General features: G+C 39.6%; 1 protein-coding gene across 3 annotated transcripts in view; it reads left to right on the top strand.

Moving 5' to 3' along the window:
* The window catches only part of atp10a (ATPase phospholipid transporting 10A), a 46,622-nt gene that overhangs the window by 4,238 nt on the left and 21,825 nt on the right, over positions 1-20,559 (top strand). For all 3 annotated transcript variants that reach the window (XR_009129948.1, XR_009129947.1, XM_058074133.1), the window contains exons 2-10: positions 4,179-4,383; positions 4,469-4,554; positions 10,122-10,228; positions 10,299-10,430; positions 10,521-10,651; positions 13,649-13,901; positions 14,915-15,132; positions 15,212-15,406; positions 18,757-19,333. Coding sequence is in view for 1 of the 3 variants with exons in the window: in XM_058074133.1 (XP_057930116.1) it covers positions 4,179-4,383; positions 4,469-4,554; positions 10,122-10,228; positions 10,299-10,430; positions 10,521-10,651; positions 13,649-13,901; positions 14,915-15,132; positions 15,212-15,406; positions 18,757-19,333 (1,904 nt within the window). In the remaining 2 variants the exon portion in view is untranslated. The remainder of the gene's footprint in view (positions 1-4,178; positions 4,384-4,468; positions 4,555-10,121; positions 10,229-10,298; positions 10,431-10,520; positions 10,652-13,648; positions 13,902-14,914; positions 15,133-15,211; positions 15,407-18,756; positions 19,334-20,559) is intronic.

Raw genomic sequence — 20,559 nt, 5'->3', positions numbered from 1 at the left:
GGACACTTTAAACTTTGTATCTTTGTATTCCTTACTCATGAATAGAATATTTTTATAGTTGGAGAATAGAAAACCTGTTTCTGACTTCCTAAATACCTATTTAAACATTATTAAATCCCTTAAGACATGAACTAATAACTAATTTCAGTGGGTATTAATTAGTTAATTAATCGTAGCATCCACCTAATAAGAGAAAAGAAGCCATTAAAGACTTAACTAAGATGCATGCAGTTGATGTGTTCCAATTTTTATGGACGCTGTGGGTGACAAAAGTGACCAAAAAATATAAATTCTTATATCATTTCTTGCATTTTTTTCACTTGCTGTACATCACAAGTAAGTCTTTGAGCGTTTTTAGATGTGGGAGAGGCACTGGCTGCAAACATGCTTTCATGTTTGTCTCCAAAAGTATCCAATAAGACCAGAAAAATGCATTACAGTTGTTTAAAAAAAAAACTGAATATACAGGGCTCTGATCCCTCGTGCCACGTTGTCTTATTCTCAGGCAGAACAAGTGTGAATGCGGTGTGTTAAGCAGTGTTAAAGTGCCATCGACTGCACAGAGTTGGAACGACAAACTCCATTCACCATGAACCGGTAGCGCCAAATCTATCTGTGGTAGATCACCATAAAAACTGAATGCACAGGAAACACTGTATGGACTTGTATTGTTATCCCTGTATTTGTTCTGCTTATTATTGCAGTGTTGTAACTGAATCAACAGCGCCTCCGCTGGTTGACAGGAAGTAGTGTGCCCCAGACTGCTTTAGTGGCTTTAAGATAGTTGTCCATGAAGCCCGTCCCTACTTTGGATGATGACAAAGTCATGCTTGTGTTTACTTCACACTTTTACAATTGTGCATGGCAGGTGTACCTAATAAAGAGTCCAGCATGAGGGTGTAAGAGGTCCCTGTATTCTCTCGCTGTCAACCTGTTGCCCCTCCACCTCTGTTTTCTCTCCTAATGAAAAGCCTGGCTGTGGTTCCACGCACAGAGCATAATTCACACTCGTCAAAAGGCCCACTGTTTCCGCGGCGTCGCTATTTTAGCCTTCAGTCCTGACCCGAGTCGCTCCGTCAGGGTCGGCTATGATTTAATTGATTCTGCAGCGTGTGATGTCGACCATTCTCCTTCTTGTTTTGCGTCCTCATTTCTGAGCGTCTTTCCTGTTTGTTTGTTGTTTTTTTTTTGATTTCCGGTGTTGTACGTGGCCCGCACAGGAAGTTCCGTCCAACTTGATTCTGAAGTACTAATATTTACAAAGTTGGCTGACTCAGAGTAAACTTCAGAGCATCTAGTGAAGTTTACAGAAACACTTTGCTCTTGTTGAATCCCCCTGAACCAGACAACCTCTCACTGGCAGAGCGACTGGCAACCTCTCACCTTGCAAAGTTTGGTATAAATCCGATACCAAGTAAATACAGGGTCAGCATATGATACGATGTGTTCTACGTGGAGCTTCACCGTTTCCTATAGACTGTGATCTATTTGTGGTGGTGGATTGCAGTGGAGGGGTCGTGTCACAAAACTCTTGGAGTGGGTTCTTGCCTTCTTGTGCTATTTATTTATTATGTATTGTGAAGAAAACATTTCCAATATAATTTCAGAGAGAAGATCAGGGAGGTGAAAGTAAAACGGGAAACATACAGCATAAGTCTCTGTACAGCGTGGTAGAATATTTGCACACAGAAGCACACTTATGGTGCGTTCGAAGACTGTCGAACACAGTGGGATGAGTTGCCGCACAAAAAACACAACAAATCACCCAACATGCAAAAAAAAAAAGGGATTTCTAACTGTATATTATTCATTCATTCATTTTGTACCGCTTATCCTCACAATGGTCACGGGGGTGCTGGAGCCTATCCCAGCTGTCTTCAGGCGAGAGGCGGGGTACACCCTGGACTGGTGGCCAGCCAATCACAGGGCACATATAGACAAACAACCATTCACACTCACATTCATACCTATGGACAATTTAGAGTGGCCAATTAACCTAGCATGTTTTTGGAATGTGGGAGGAAACCGGAGTACCCGGAGAGAACCCACGCATGCACGGGGAGATCATGCAAACGCCACACAGAGATGGCCGAGGGTGGAATTGAATTCGGGTGACCAACCACCAAGATCTTGAAAGCTTTCTGGGCTGGTTATTATGTGTAGCTGCTCTATAGGAGTCCACAACTCAATACCAGGGCTGAAAAATGAGCATAATTGGGCCCTTTTTAATTTGAAATTTCACCCCGGAGCCTGATATCCCTCTTTTTAAGGCGAGAAGTGTTTTTGAACAACACAACAAACACACACATTGATATTTGTGAAAGTAAACATAGAGGGGAACTGATCACAATGATAGTTGGTATCAATGTTTGGATGGATGGCCCCACCCCTTTTGGAGCAGAGGTTCATTTTGACGTGAACTCTGTTGGAGCCTTTGCATGTGTAGTCTATTATTGATCGACACGTCTCTTGTTTTGTTGACGTGTTAATGACATAACATTTGCCTCCTTGTTGGTGTAAACCAGGGGTGTCCAAACTTTTTCCAGCGAGGAAACAGTGAAAAAGGAATGGATGCAAGGGTCATTTTGGTATTTTGTAAGGCAACACACGCACACACACATATATATATATATATATATATATATACACACACACACACACACACATATATATATATATATATATATATATATATATATATATATATATATATATATATATATATATACATACATACATACATACATACATACATATATATATATATATATATATATATATATATATATATATATATATATATATATATATATAATATTATTATAATTAATTATATTATAACTATATAAATTATATAAGTGCAAAAGCCCATTATTAATATTAACTTCACTCTTTTTTTTCACTCTTTTCTTTTTTTCTTTCTTTCTGTTGTAACTTAATTTGGGAAAAAGTGATGCCAAGTCATCAAAAAACCCCCCACAGTTATCAGTATTGGTTTTGAGAAGCTGAAAGGTATCGGTATTGGTTTTGGGGGTGAAAAAATATGGTGCAGCCCCATTGGTCAGGGCAAACTTTTTGACTCATGGGCCCCATAGAGTTAACAAAGTTGGCTGGCGTGCTAAACTATATATTTGATACATGCACACTGTTTTACGCTTCTAACTATACTATTATTGGTCTATAATATAGGCCAATAATATAAGATGATTAGATAATATAGACCAGGGGTGCTCACACTTTTTCAGCATGCGAGCTACTTTTAAAATGACCGAGTCAAAATGATCTACCCACTACAAAAATGCAAAACATCTATTTATTTTCAAATGTATTGAGGATTATTTGTACGTACAATGTATGTTGATGTACCTTACATAACCAAATGAGCCAATATTGCAAAACACACATAATTAACAATTAACATTTTTTGTAATTACCTCCACATTACTCCACATTTCCCTTCTTTGGTACTGCGATGGTAGAATGGCATATGAGGCAAACGCACTTCGAAAAAGACATTGTGAAAAAAAAAGTCCACCTCCCATTCCGTATGGAAGTGATATGTTTTTGCCTTTTTACTTGGTCCAGTTTTTGCCTTTTTACTTGGTCCAGCTCCTTCACTCATTTTAGTGACCATAAACTTTAGCGAGGGCTTAAAATCGAACGCAATTCGCCGACTAGCTTAGCACTTTGCATCGCTGTTTACGCATGAGCGGTGACCTAAAGGTCAAAATTCAGGTGTCATCTGACTGGTTGTCCTGTATGTCAATCAAGTAACGGGGATGGCTGATAGGCTGACATCGTAAGTTCTGCTGCACTTAGAGACGTTGTTTGATTTGATTGGTCGCCCGAAGGGCAACATTCAGTTGTCATTTGAATGGCTGCCCTGTATATCAATCAAGTGACGGCATTGATGTGAGGATGATATTTTTTTAATGTCACGCCGCGATTGACCAGCGATCGACCAGTACCACCTCCGCGATCGACCGGTAGATCGCGATCGACTTAATGAGCACCCCTGATATAGACTGTATATTGTCTGTTAAAAATTAAAGGCTGTGTGCTATACAGTATGATCTATGAACGATAAAACATCGACTATTGACAGTATTGTCAAAACACTTCGGCTCACGGGACTGCTCTGAGCTGACCGTCTCTTATGTCCGCTATGCTTCTGTCAGAGTGGAGTGCCGCTACGTGGAGAAGTTCTGGAAGGAGGTGCGGGTGGGCGACTTCATCCGGCTGAGGTGCAACGAGATCCTACCGGCCGACGTCCTGCTGCTGAGCTCCAGCGACCCCGACCGCCTGTGTCACATCGAGACGGCCACGCTGGATGGTGAGACCAACCTCAAGCAGAGGCAGGTGGTCCGCAGCTTCTTCGACTTGGTGAGACGATACAGTCACTTCCTGTCATTGGCATTTGGCATCGTGCGGTCCAAACAACAAGGTGTCGCTCGGATGCTTTTCGCAGGATTGTGATTTCGACCCTTCCAAATACAGCAGTGTCATTGAGTGTGAGAAGCCCAACAACGACCTCAACCGATTTCGAGGATACATGTGAGTTTTGTTTTTGTTCAACACATCATATGTTGCGCACCTTAAGTTAATTATATGCACTCATCCCTCGATTAGTGAGGTTAATTGGTTCCGGACCCGACGGCTGTAAGGGAATTGCAGCGAAATAAGATTCAATATTTAATAAACAGAATATTTTGATAGGTAGAGCATAGAAAACAACTTTCTAAATACGGCCTTAACATCATTAGTGCCTTCCAGTCATGAAATTTCACCCCTATACTTTTACACTCCTAGTATTCTTTGTTTACATCACATTACACACATTGCCACCTCTTGCATAACTAGTGAGCCTCTCCAATTCACATATTCTAAACTTAAAGTGTGTGTGAAAAATGGACAAAGAAGCCCAAAACGTACCACTTCCACACGTAATGAGGGGAGAACCTATTTCAACTCGATATAAGAATATCAGTCACATTTTGATCCTGCTTGTTGAGTATGAAGTGTCTGACTGGAATCTTTCCATGGTGTCCCAACTCTAAAGGAACCACTACTCCCTTCTTAATAGTATCCTAAATACAAAAATACATACAACCAATCATAAGGCCTAAGTTTTGGGTGAACCTCGCACCATTTGGGGAATAATTAGAACACCAATATAAAGGAAATCTTCAGGATGAAACACAAAGTAATCATCCAAATGTACTTATTTACTGGTACGATGCACACAGAGCAATGAACAACTTGACGCTCTGTCTCCTTGTGCCGTGAGGTGTTCAGGTGCAATTGTAATTATGAGCAAGAGGCGCCAATTGTTTTTCATTTTTATTCACGTACCGCTATGACAATTGGCGTACCTTTGGGGCTACGTGTACGCCACTTTGGGAACCCAGGATTTAGACATGTTTATGCATGAAAATGCTTTATTTACTCCACAACGATATAACATTTACGTAAATATACATATTTTTTAAATTAATACTAGGACATATTCAACCACAAAACCATGTACCATTACCTTTTGGCAGTGGCTGTGGTGTTCATGTCTCACATAAGGATTGTGAATGATGGGCAAAATGGGCAGTTTTCCTTTTAAAGGTCATCACATTCTGATTTTTCCAATCCCCAGAGGCTTGGTCTTGCCACAATGTTATGGGCGTACAAGACAGGGAACGCACAAACATGTCGGCACATGATGATGATGACAAATAGTCTTTGCTTAGAAGACCAGCAGATGCTGCCAGTGTTCAGTTGCCAAGCTAGAATGGAGCACTGTGTGTGTTTTATGTCACAGGCCAGTGGCACGCGGTTCAATCTGGCCTTCTCCCTGAAAGATGTAACAAATCCGTGCCTGTCAATTTTCTCGACAAGTCGGTTGTGTGAACTACGACTGCTCGGGGGCGACAACGTTGTTAAACTACAGCACCACTCCCGTGCCTTCAGCGGCGCGAGTGACCGGCGTGCATCCTCAAACATACCGACAGTCACATGACTTTGAGTAACCATGATGAAACTCGGGATCTGTGGCATCTATTATGCTCATTTTACAACCCTTTGTACGTATCTATAGAGCTGATACACACAATAACCCCCACAGAAAACCTTCTAGAGCAGGGGTCTCAGACTCAATTTACTTGGGGGCCACTGGAGCTCGGGTCTGGGTGCGACTGGGCCGCATCAGGTTTTCAAAAAAAAAAAAAAACGCATTTATTAAAAACAAACTAATTAAAAAAAACTTCGCTTTGGTTCCAATTTTCTACAATAAAAGCTCTGATAAAACATTCCACTTTTCTCAAATATCTTAATTTTTATTTTTCTACACAAAACAAGATGAAAAATAAATAAACAAATTAAGAATAAAGAAAATCAATCAATCAGTAATAAATAAATAAATATAATAATAATAAAAACTTAAGAAACCACATATAGTTGGTGGGTAGACAAAATATTCTTTTCAGATTAAAATTAACAAAGCATTATTAGGGCCCTGTAGACATGACAAAACACGACTATAGTCACATTTATACTTTTTTTTTATTTACAACATATTGCGCAACTGCAGGGTCTTGAGACACATGCTAACTCGCAAACTAGAGAGCTAGCAACCTAAGCGGTAGCCTTCAAGTTATTTCCTTTAAACTTAAATAGCCAAAAACTTACCACTTCCACACGGATAGGGAGGATAACTATTAACAGTTATTTAACCTTTAACATGAACATTAATCAAACGTAATAATTTTTTCTGGGTACATGATACCATACAGCATCCATATCAAACTTGCGCAGGCCGCACTAACATTAAACTTTCATATCAAGGCGGGTGCCTCAAACTAGTGGCCGCGTGTTTGAGACCCCTGTTCTAGAGCTTCCAGAATCGGCACCTATTTCAGCTGTATTTCCTTACATTTGTGCTTCCCGCCAAAACGGTCTGTTTTAATTTATTCCACCCACAGCCCGCCTCCAGGCACACCTACTCCGCTTTAATTGGTCACATTCACAAACTGCTTCCAGACTACTTTAGTTGGTATAGGAATTGATAATATAAGAATAAAGTCTTTGGAGAGCTCATTGTCGGACGCACCTTTTCAGAGGCATCATTGGTGCAGTGGAGCTCAGAAGCCAGACGTGAGGGCGGAACATTTACAAACTGCAGAAAATCTTGGCACAACATCAATAGCGGAAATGTGGTTTATGTTTTTTGTGGGACTGCCGTGTTCCAGACAGTGACCAATGTGGTTCTCTCCACCTCCGTGGACATGAGTCCGCATGTCCGACATGAATGCACCTTTCCCGGCAAGAGCAAGCTGCTTCTGGCTCCAGCAACAGTTTGGCGGATATTTCACGTTCATGTTCACAAAAATAGTCCCGTGGGAAATACTGTTGACAGATAAAAATATTTTTCTGGGAATCACCAAATACAATAACTTCTGCCTGACCTTGTTTCATGAACAGACAAGTAGAGCTTGGGGGAGGGCAGAGAATGTATCGCGCCCATAAGGGAGCCTGCTCCTCTGTGACATCACAAAGGAACAGTTTTGCAACGCCCTCTGAAACCAAGCATTCATAGCGATCCCAAACTTCTTTCAAACCTCGTACTCTGAAACCTTGGCATGGTTTAACACGATAATACAGTATTCTAACTACATGTATAGGTCAGAAAAGTGAAAAAAGCATAATGGGCCCCCTTTAAGCATATAAACTGTTCCTAAAACTCTTCTACGCTTTCATTTAGTAATGGGATTAAGAGTAACAGATTAGCTTGCCTCCATCTTTTTTTCCATTAAGTCTGTTCCTCAAGAGGGGCGTCCACCATCCTGGTGGTCTGTGAGAGTTTTTATCCACTTCAAAGCATGGAGTGTGAAGGTCAGCCAGGGAGATTTTGCAACCACTATTGATATCAGGGGGGATTTGTGCTGAAACGAAGGAAGACACTGATGCTTTTTAGATGGTGATAGAGGGAGGTGTTGCCCGCGATAAATGGCGTCTGTCCTATGTGACATTCTGCTGCAGGGTGGAGGACATTAACGCTGTCAACGCTCGCTGATAAATCTTAACATTACCACACCGCTTAAGTTGGTCCGACTCATCACGTACCAGTCCACCCAGGGATGAGACTGATCCGATCTAGTCTCATTATCGAGTTGTGATACCTGTGTCATTCACAAATAGGTTTGGAGACATAAATAGATTTGACACTACCTGTATACACACAAACACATTATAACCAAACTGTCTGTGAATGTAGCTTGTCATTCCAACTCCATAAAGTAGATGGCATCGTAACTTCTTAATTATTATTCTCTGCCGAAGAATAAGAAGCCTTTGTAGGAGAGATGAGTGTCGCTAACTTGGCAAAATTTAGCAAGTAGTCAGACCCCCTCCAGGTTATCCTTTTCAAAAAAGCGACAAGCATTAAATTGAACCAGTGATTTATTACAATGCTTAATTAATATTTCATATTTTCCCAATTAACCTTATACCTTATATTCTTGTAAATTTGCAACTTTTATCTCATTAAAATGCCTTTTTTTGTTAATATATTATCTTTATTGTCATATGATGCGAGTAGTCTTATAATTTCCCAACTACTTTCTTGTTGTAGATTTTTTTCCCATAATTATAAAAGTATTTTCATTTTTTAATTAACATTACAACCTTTTGCAGTAACCTGCAGTTACTCATAGTATTATAGGGGAACTGCACTTTTTGGGGGAATTTTGCCCATCACTCACAACGCTTTTCTGTGCATTATAACACGAGAAAACAAGTTAATTTCAGCTAGCTTACAATGCTGTCATTGGGATACACATATTTCGACTATGAAGCTCTAAATAAACAACATTGCATGGTTTGATATCCATGCTCATCATGTACAATGATGATAGCATGAAATGGTTGATTTAAAACACCACCGAAACGTCTTTTCTCAGCACATTGATCCACATACTTATGCTAGGTCTGTCAATAACAACAGTGGCGACAACACTTACCATGTCTCATGCGGATGGCTGTGTCTTCCAGCACAAGACATGTGCTCCAGTCCTCTGGTAAAAAATGCAGACGGCAAACCAGCATCTTGAGTTTTTGTAGCGAAATTGAGAGCTCGGTATCCACTCTTCCGTTTGTGAATGACGCAGAAACTTGCAATTAGCGAGGCGTCTTGTTAATTAGCTGAGGAAAGAAGTTTGGGTAGTGTTTTAAATAATCAAAAATAGAGCAAGATATATCAAACCATGTGACATTGTTAGTTTTTATTTTATCAGCTGGGACTTCATAGTCTAAATAGGTGTATCCCAATGACGGCATTGTAAGCTAGCTGAAATTAACTTGTGTTATAATGCACGGAAAAGGGGAAGAAATATGTGTTTCATGTAAAAACGTAGAAATATATGTTTCACGTAAGGATTGGGAATGATGGGCAAAACTCACTCAAAAAGTGCTGTTTTTGTTTAAGATTTCAAAAAACAAAGTTATTTTCCTCCTAATATTACATTATTCTTGTAAAAATACGCCTTTTTTGACTTTATTATTGGAAAAGTTACTGGTCAGGTATTTCCAATTTTGCTGTTGTTGTTTTTATTTTATTCATTCAATCATTCATTTTCTACCGCTTTTCCTCACAATGGGTCGCGGGATGTGCTGGAGCCTATCCCAGCTGTCTTCGGGCGAAAGGCGGGGTACACCCTGGACTGGTCGCCAGCCAATCACAGGGCACATATAGACAAACAACCATTCACACTCACATTCATACCTATGGACAATTTGGAGTCGCCAATTAGCGTGTTTAGCATGTTTTTGGAATGTGGGAGGAAACCGGAGTACCCGGAAAAAACCCACGCATGCACGGGGAGATCATGCAAACTCCACACAGAGATGGCCGAGGGTGGAATTGAACCCTGGTCTCCTAGCTGTGAGGTCTGCGCGCTAACCACTTGACCACCGTGCCGCCCTGTTTTTTATTTTATTTCCTTGTTAAATAAAATTGTATCATTTTTGATGGCCAATTAAAAAAAAAAACAGCCACAGACTGCAAGTGGCCCCTATACAACATTTTCTTGCAGCAGTACTAGCGTCTTTGACACAGTGTATTTCCTGTCCAAGCACAGAATCCACCGGAGCGGTCGAAGGGACGCGCTTTACAAAGACAACCTGCTGCTGAGAGGCTGCACCGTCCGCAACACGGAGGAGGCGGTGGGCATCGTCATCTATGCAGGTAAGGGTTCTCACACACATACGTAGAAGGGTGTTGTCCCGAGTCAGACATCTGACTTGTGTTTCTCCAGGCCATGAGACCAAAGCCATGCTGAACAACAACGGCCCTCGCTATAAGCGCAGTAAGCTGGAGAGGCAGATGAACGTGGACGTGTTTTGGTGTGTCATCATCTTGCTGGTCATGTGCTCCTTTGCTGCTGTCGGTGCGTTTTTAAAGACTCATTTTGTGTCCAGCATTCCTCCTCCCGTCTTCCATTTACTTATATGCCGACCTTGCGGTGCTGCTTCTCCAGGTCATGGGCTGTGGATGTTTCAATACGGAGATAAGAGGCCCGTCTTTGATGTCCTCAGTCCAGAGGGGACAGACTTATCGCCAGTCTTGTCGGCCATATATCTCTTCCTCACCATGATTATCGTCTTCCAGGTATGAAGAGAAGCTCGAGGGGAAGACGTAAAAGTCACAGAAACCGAAAGATATAATCACTTTTTAGTGCAAATCATGTTTATTACAAGAGATGGAAATCAATAACCTCCAGCTTCTAGCCTCCGATTCTCAATGAAGATGCATCGAATATATACAGTGTTTTCCATAATCTAATCTATCAAAGTTGCATAAATGGCCGTGGTACATTTGCAGGGTAGAGGAGTAACCTTGCTGGTGTCTAGTAACGGAATGACTCCTTCATAGATCTAATTTGTTACCAGTAGGGTAGAGCGATATGGACCTTAGCATACATCACAATATTTTTGGAATGGATCACGATTCTAGGCTAGAAGACAGAACACTAACTAGAAACACAGTACCAACACACAAAAATGGCAGCGCAACATGTAACAGGTACGTAAAACACACACAGGACAACTACCACTGTTATGGGGAATAATTAACAACAATTTCCTTAGCTCTAAACATGTAACTTGAACAAAACAAATGCCTCAAAGCATGCTGGGAATGTCATATCATGTCTCATTTATCACGGTTAACTGGTTCCAGACCCACCATGATAAGTGGATTTATTAATAAATTGAAGATTTTTGTAGTTGGGGCATAGAAAACCTGTTTATGACCTTCTAAATACAGATTGTGTACATTAGAACCCTGTAGACATGAACTAACACCCCTATAGTCACCTTTAATAATAATAACAATACATTTTATTTGTATAGCGCTTCTCAAAATACTCAAAGACACTTTACAGAAGAATGGAGTTGAATAAAAGCAAGTACACAGAGTAGAAGACACACCAAAATACAACATTAATTTGTTAATACACAGTTAAAACATGAGTAAAAGCGGGGCGGGGCACTCCTATTACCCGGTATAGTAGACATAATACGACGTATAAGACTACAATATACATGATAGCATTGGGAGAGTTCCTTGTTGTTGTTTTTTTACTTTTACTCACTGGACAATACTTCCTGCAGTGGCTATTACCTCATCAGTGTAAGATTACTGACACCTAGTGACCAGTGTAGAATACTACACATCTTTGAATGCGTCTTCTTAATGCTACTTCATTTAGCAATTTTTATGCTTGAAAATGCTGCGTTTAGGACAAAAATATGTACGATTTGCTGAAATATGACAAATAATCGACCGTGTTCTAACACGAAATAGAAGGATTTTAAACAATTCATATATATTTGAAAAATTGGAAGCGGTGAGGGATTACTGTAGATACAGATACTTTTGGGAAGTGGTGTAAATGCAAAGGGTCACTATTATTGATTGACATGCAAAACAAACAATAAATGTCACTCTGTGCTAGGTCACATTTGGCAGCTCATTTTGGTGCCGCTTAAATAAATAATATGAGACAGGTTTGCGGTTAGGGATTTCCCTGTTTTGTTTTTTTTTGGTTGGTTATTTGCCTCCCCTCTCACCCCCCACGACAATTCTTAATGCACTTTGAAACAACACATGACTTTTGTTATGAAGATGCCAAATGTTCAGTCTCCCACTCTGCTGTGAGTCATTTTGTTCAAATCACTTTCCATTATGTGCTGCTGGGGGTTGGAACCATTGTTTAAAAAATACATACAATTATGGGTAACAACCAAATTACTTGAACCAAAATAATTTTATTCCTTTTGCTTATACATTTAAGTCTTTTAGCTGATTTGCTCTTTAGTTTAAGGTTTAATGCCACATTCGTTACATTTTGTGGCATTTTTTTCTTTTATTGGCTTGCAGCACATGCAAAAAATATTCCAATATACTAAATGAAAAACACAGCAAAAATTAATAAATCAGCAGTAATTTTCCAATAATATTATTTATATATTAAAAGAAAAAAAATCTAATAAAAAAAAGTTGTAATTTGACAGGAATAATATTGTAATATTGCAAGGTAAAATAACAACGTGGAATTTTTGAAAATTTTGTTGTGAAAAACGATATTCCAAGAACAATGTCATAATATTATCGGAATAAATACATGACGAAAGACGAAAACACAACGGCAATATTTATAATATAAGAAATTTAATATACCTGGAATTTTTTAAGAAATGGAAAAATAAAAAAAGCTGTAATTTTCAGAATAAAATCATATATGAAAAGAAAGAAAATCTCATGAAAATGAACTTATTTAAGGATAATAAATAATAATATCATTTTAATACCAATATTAAATAGTTAAATCATTTCAGTCATAGGTCATAATTACAAGAAGAAAAAGGAAAGTTGAATAGTTGGAAAATGTAAAAAAAAAAAAAGTGAGAAATGGGAAAAAATAGCTGTGGTTTTACAAGAATACCGTCAAAATATTAAGAAAAAAAGTCATACTGTACTGTCAACTGTAATTTTCCAAGAATAAACTCATAATATTATTATTATGCTAATTTTTGGGCCTTTGTATTGAGTTGGGGACTCCTATAAAACAGCTAGGCACGATAACCAACACAGAAAGCTTTCTAGATCCTCCAGAATCTGCACCTATTCAGCTATAATTCCTTAGATTTCCATAACGGTCTGTTTGAATTTATTCCACCTATGACCCGCCTCCTGGCACGCTCCTATCGTTTAATAGAAGAATACAACATTTTAACTACATTTATAGAATAGTCAGAATAGTGGAAAAAGAATAATAGGACCCCTTTAAGGGAAAGCATAATCTTTGTAGCATGAAGTTGAAATATTAACGAGAGTATTACAAAAAGTAAACAAAACAATGAAAGAGTTGTAATGTCCAAATATGGAAAAAGTTAAGATCAACATTTACAAAGATTTGAGGTAATTTTCTGAGAATAAACTTACTTACTATGTAAGTAAGTAAGTAGCGGAGGGTTACATGTGTTGCTTTACAAAATATTAGTTGCAAGGTTGCATCCTTTCATTTTTCAGTTGTACTGTCTCTGTTGCCAGTGATGCCACACAAACCAAGCTCCGCCTCCCCAACCCTTTCTCCTCCATCAGGTGCTGATACCAATCTCGCTTTTCGTGTCCATCGAGATAGTGAAAATCTGCCAGGTGTACTTCATCCACCAGGACGTGGATCTGTACGAAGAGGAGACCGACTCCCACCTGCAGTGCCGTGCTCTCAACATCACAGAGGATCTGGGACAGATGCAGTACATCTTTTCAGACAAGACGGGAACGCTGACAGAAAACAAAATGGTGTTCCGACGCTGCAACGTGGCGGGAGTGGAGTACTCTCACGACGCCAATGGTGGGAAAATATCATATATGTGATGCTAATGTTACATTTAGCATCGTGCTAGGGTAGCCTATTGGCTGAAGAAAAACAAAATGGTCTGTAGCGGACTGTCACATCATTGGCAGAACACTATTTGAAGATGTGTAGCAAAGCCTGCTTTTAAATGTTCTGAATTTATTTAAAAAAAATGTAAATTAATTAAAAAAATATATTTCTGGCAGCTGATTTCTATCACATTTGGTAAAATAGGGAATCTTTATAATTAAATCAATACGATTCAACAATAAAAATAAAAAAAAATGAAAAAAATCGGCAAGATAAAATCAAAACACAGAGACAAAAGTAGTAATTTTGCAAGAATAACGTTGTAGTATTATGAGGAGAAAAAAAAGACATTTTAGCAGCACAAAGTGAAATATTACAAAATACATTATAGTCATATAATCATAATATTTTGACTATTAGCTTGAAAATTAGGTTGGTGATCAGGTTATGATATGGGAATAAAGTCAAAGAAAATGTAAAAGAAGAAAGCTGAAATACTTGAAAACCCAAAATGTCAAAACACAGCTGTAGTTTTACAGGAATAAAGTCAAAATATAAACAGCAAGAAAAAAACTTGTAATATTTTGAGGACAAATAATATCATGTTAGTAGCGCAGAGTTGCATTACTCAAGAAAGTTTTATTATTTCAAAATATCAAAAATTAGGTTGGGGGAAATGTTATCTGTTAAATGTTAACTGTATTATATGAATGAAGTCAAAATATTATGGAAATTAAGTCATAATATTATGTGAAGAAAATGTTAAATATTAAAAATAATACGTTATTTAAGAAGAAAACCGAATTATTAGAAAAAAACGCAAAATCGTGAGAAAAAGAGCAAAGCAGATCACTACATCAGATGCAGTTTTGTCTTGACTATATACTCTATGTATAACTTCTTAGCATATAAATATTTCATTTTTGGACACCCCAGTTATAATAATTACTGAATGTCCTGTTATCGTGTGTGTTGTCCAGCTAGAAGACTGGCTATGTACCAGGAGCTGGACTCCGAGGAGGACGAGTGCACGTCTCACGGCGGCACCCTGCCCAGACGAGACAGCGTGAGCAGCCACCAGAGCGTGCGGGCAGTTCTGCGCTCCCAGAGCACCAAATCCCACCGCAGGACAGGCAGCAGGGCGGAGGCCAAGAGAGCCAGCATCCTGTCCAAACACACGGCCTTCAGCAGCCCCATGGTGCGCTCATCCCACCGCCCCCCCACTGCCCCAGCTCGCTGTCTGCTCCCCGCTGATAAATCTCTCCTGTGTCCCGCAGGAGAAAGATATCACGCCCGACCCGCAGCTGCTGGACAAAGTCAACGAATGCGGCAGTCAGATGGACTTCATGCGCTTCCATAGCCAGCCCATGTCCCAGCTGCCCTCTGACCTCTCTGATATCATCGACTTCTTTATCGCGCTCACCATCTGCAACACGGTGGTGGTGTCCTCCCCCGACCAGCCTCGCCACAAGGTAATCTCCACAGCATGCCAGCACAGTAACAACTAGAAAACCGAACAGCAAGAAACATGGCCGATTACCTCAATAAGCACGACAACCGGCATCTATGGTATGGTTTACCACATTTCTATTGAACTGTATGATTAGTGCTCCCTTCTTATATTCAGACATTTCTTTGTACTGGTATAGACTATGGTCTGTAATGATTGGTAAATAACAAGCGGAAAATGGTGTAAAATGACTGACATATTACAGAGGTAGCACTTTCTTTGTTTCGGCTTCCCCTCCGCCTTCAGCCACGCTCATTTCCTCTCTTGTGGTTGTTTGCTCTGCTTTCACCGCCACCAGAGGTGTACCACTGCCACAGTCGCAGGAAAAACATGCCATCAACTCTGCTTTTTTCCGTTTGAAATATTGGTTTATACCGAAAAATACACCAAAATACAACATTAATTTGTTAATACACAGTTAAAACATGAGTAAAAGCGGGGCGGGGCACTCCTATTGGGTAGGATGGAACAGAAAAGTGTCAGGCGTGATGTTTGATAGAAGAGTTTCAGCTAAAATGAAAGGAAAGGTATACAAAACCTGTGGTGAGACCAGCCATGTTGTTTGGTCTAGAGACAGAGCCACTGAGGAAAAGACAGGAAGCAGAACTGGAGGTAGCAGATATATAAGGATGCTGAGGTTCTCATTGAGAGTGACCAGGATGGATAGGATGAGGAACGAGTACCTCAAACAGACATTGGAGGCCTTGGAGATAAAGTAGTATCAGTATCAGCCTACTTTACCGGACAAAACTATTAAACAGCCATGACTAATTAATTTACACGAGTAACGTTTAATGTTATAAGAAGCTAACATATACAGTAAACCTCGGATATATCTGATTCAATTGTTCCCACTGGTTTTGTCCGATATAAGCGAAATCCGTTATATGCGTATACCGGAAAATGTCCGTTTTACGCATATATCGGATTTATATCCGGTATATGCGTAAATCGGATTTTATCTGTTATAAAAAGGCACTTCCTTGACTATGTTTCCAATGTACCTGGACTAGGCAATGAAAAGAGACGTAAGGTAATGAGAATTTAACTTTTTGGTCTCTGAGCACAACAAATTGTTAATTAAGCTAAGCCACTCCTAGCGACGTGAATATAAATCGCGCAGCCAACGCTGCAAATGACGTCGTATAGCGGCCTGTCACGATTCGGCGAATCGGAGCGCCACGATGCGGCCATCCGATATATGCGAGGGAAATTTAATGGAAATGCATTGGAACGGGACTGGAGATTTTGTCCGAAATAGGCGAAATCCGTTATAAAAAATCCGATATATGCAATGAATTTTTATTGGAAATGCATTACAGAAAAATCGGTTCTTTTTTATCTGTCTGTTGTGAGCGAATTTCCGATATATCCGAGGTTTACTGTATGACGTGCTTAAATCCAATGCTTTATTTCCTAACATCGCTGCAGTATCGAGTAATCGATTCATTACCTATTACCTACCATTACTAAAATGACATTCTTCATAATAATATTCTTCATAATATTCTTCCTAAAATTCTTCATAATAATTTAATATAATATGTATGTAATATATGAATCCTATTTAATGATATCTATTTAATACTGCATATTTCAACAAATATTTAGTTATGTTTATATAATATTTAGTCCACATGATGCTAATAATTTTTGATGTTATTATAAAATATATTTAATATATTTAACACACTATTTATTTTTATGTAACACTTTTCATAATAATTTTAATTATTATTTTTAATGTTAATATAATTTATATTTAAATATATTATACTCATAAAATGACTTTTTGTCTAACATTTGTACTTCATTATTGTAAAATTCTTGTAAAATTTTCTTGTTAAATTTTAGACTGCACTGCGGGACAGTCATTTTATGTCTTTAAAAACAGCCAGGGGCCGCAAATGGCCCTCGAACGCACTTTGGCCAAGCTTATATTAGAAGTGTCTAACCAGACCAGAAAAAGTCTCCAAAAATAAACGTAAAAAATCAGAACCTCAAGACATCTGAATCCTGAAAACATCTTGTTATTCCTTGGCGGCTCGCTGCGTATGAGACGTGTTATGAGTTCCACTGTAATGTCTTTATCAGCAAGGCCAAACAGGGTCCGCCACATTTAACGGTAGCAGTCCAAATGTATGGGAAACACTGAGATTATTGATTTTTTTTCCTTAGTGTGTGCTAATTCTTGTCCTATTCTTCCAAATTGCAAAATAAGTTGCTTTCTAAAGAACACATCCGTATTTGATATCTTTTGACTAAAGAAGTGTGTTGTTTTCCCAAATACCATAAAGAAGGCTTTGTCAGCACGTAGCGCCATCTCCCTGCGTCGCAGCTACCTTTGAAGTGCGCAGCGCTGGCCAGTTGTGTATCCGTGTTTTGTTTATGGTCAGCATGGGTGTGGCGCTCCCGGTCAGAGGTGATATCCTCTCCTAGCTCGTCTCGCCACAATTATGCAATGAAGGGAAAGAGAACCCACAGACTTTTTCTTTGTTTTTTTTTTTAGTTCGTTATTGTGTTGTTAGGATGCCCTCGAGGCTCAGTGAATAATTTCCCATGTTCAAGATGTGTGAACGTGATAACGCTTGATGCCAGGAGGCTGCACGGTGAGTCACCTGGCTCCGCTATTGTACTGTACCGCCTGACTGGCAAAACGTCTTTTTTTTAAAGCCAGTATGAAATCCTCTTGAATCATGGGAATATTTCCCGCCTCAATTGTTGATGTTTTATTTGGACCATGTTCAAATGTTGTATTTGTAGTTCTTATTGAGATATCAATGTAGCCAAAAATGCAATATCTTTATTTAGATATTCAGAAACATTCATTCATTAATTCCGCTCATTCCGCTTATCCTCACAAGGGTTGCGGTGGGTGCTGGAGCCTATCCCAGCTGTCTTCGGGTGAGAGGCAGGGTACACCCTGGATTGGTGGCCAGCCAATCACAGGGCACATATAGACAAACAACCATTCACACTCTCATTCATACCTATGGACAATTTGGAGTCGCCAATTGACCCAGCATGTTTTTGGAATGTGGGAGGAAACCGGAGTACCCGGAGAAAACCCACGCATGCACGGGGAGAACATGCAAAAGATGGCCGAGGGTGGAATTGAACTCTGGTCTCCTCGCTGTGAGGCCTGCACGCTAACCACTCGGCCGCCGTGCAGCTGTTCAGAAACAAGAACAAAAAACAAATTGAAAAATCAGTAATAATTTAATAAGAATAAAATTTTACAATCAGAGGACAAAAGTAGTACTCTCAATGTAGTATTACAGGGACAAATAACAAATATTACGTGTCCTCCAGGTCCGTATGAGGTTCGAGCTCAAGTCCCCGGTCAAGACAATTGAAGACTTCATCAAGCGCTTCACGCCGAGCCGTCTGACCTCGGGCTCCAACAGCAGCAGCTCTTCAAGCCTCAACCGCTCGTCCAACAGGGGCTGTTCCAGCATACTGTCCTCCCCCTCGGCTGAGAGCACCCTCACTAAGCTGGAGGAGGAGGCAGCGGCGGTGGCGGCAGTGACAGCAACAGCGGTGGCTCACGGGGGCCTGGAGAACGCCTTCAGCCCAGTGCCCCCCTCCTACGACGGGAAGCCTCAGGGCGCGGACCTCCGCTACGAAGCGGAGTCACCGGACGAAGCGGCGCTGGTCTACGCCGCCAGGGCCTACAAGTGCTCCCTGGTCGGACGCCTCCCGGACCAAGTCACCGTAGACCTGCCCCATTTGGGGAAGCTGAACTTTGAGTTGCTGCACACTTTGGGCTTTGACTCCACCAGGAAGCGCATGTCGGTAGTGGTGAAACACCCTCTGACCGACCAGATAACCGTCTACACCAAAGGAGCCGACTCTGTCATCATGGACCTCATCAAAACCCCCAACACAGGTACGACCCGAGCTTGTTTTTGGTGGCTGAATGTTGGGGTGTCTGGAATGTGGCAACACTCTAAAAGCACACTCTAAAAATATCATTAACAAGAGAAGTACACAAAAGTATTACTTTTACATAAATGAGTATTATTCCATATTATGAAATAAATGAATACAGTGCCTGGAGTACCTACTGGTCAGCCTTAGTACCGCTGGAAAACCACACTATGAGAAACAACAAAACAAAAAATTTGTTTGCGGAAAAAGTTCAAATGTTATGCGAATAAAGTTAAAACACTGAAGAGATTAAGTCATAGTCATGAGAACAAGAAGAAGAAATAGTTGGAGGATTTTTAAAAAAATGCAGAAATGAAAATAATAGCTTTAATTTGACTAGAATAAAGTCACAATATTAAGAGGGTTAAGGGTTGTATTTGAATGTGGAAAATGGTATTAGTACCATACAGTTGAAATAAAATTAATATCATATATTTTTATATTATTTTATAATATTAAAATAATATAATATATATTTATCTTTAATAAAAATTAAAGATATTTAGATTAAAGAAACAAAACAAAATAACGACGTCAAGTTATAATGTTATGGAATAAAGTCAATATATTATGGGAATAAAGTCATAAAATAAAAAGAGGAGTATTTAAGAATAACATGTGAATTATTTGAGAAAAAAAACAGCAAAAATTTGGGGAAAAAAGTAAAATTGATAGTAATAGGCTTTTTCACCTATTTGACAAAGCTGAGATGCAGTTTTTTATGCCCTCCCAAAAATGGAGATACTGGATTGTTTTCAGACTGAGATTAATTATGTGGGAAAAAATGGCATAGTTAATTTAAGAAGCAAATAATCTGATTTACATTGACATAAAAAAACAAAATGCCATTAAAAAATTAAGTAAAAAAAAAAAAAGCTAAATCAATTTGCCAAATACATCTATCCATCCATTTTCTACCGCTTATCCTCACGAGGGTCGCGGGCGTGCTGGAGCCTATCCCAGCTGTCTTTGGGCGAGAGGCGGGGTACACTCTGGACTGGTGGCCAGCCAATCACAGGGCACATATAGACAAACAACCATTCACACTCACATTCATACCTATGGACAATTTGGAGTCGCCAATTAACCTAGCATGTTTTTGGAATGTGGGAGGAAACCGGAGTACCCGGAAAAAACCCACGCATGCACGGGGAGAACATGCAAACTCCACACAGAGATGGCCGA

Source organism: Doryrhamphus excisus, chromosome 5 (genome assembly GCF_030265055.1).
Source record: "Doryrhamphus excisus isolate RoL2022-K1 chromosome 5, RoL_Dexc_1.0, whole genome shotgun sequence".
Classification (NCBI taxonomy): Eukaryota; Metazoa; Chordata; class Actinopteri; order Syngnathiformes; family Syngnathidae; genus Doryrhamphus; species Doryrhamphus excisus.
This window is presented reverse-complemented; position numbering and strand designations above follow the sequence as displayed.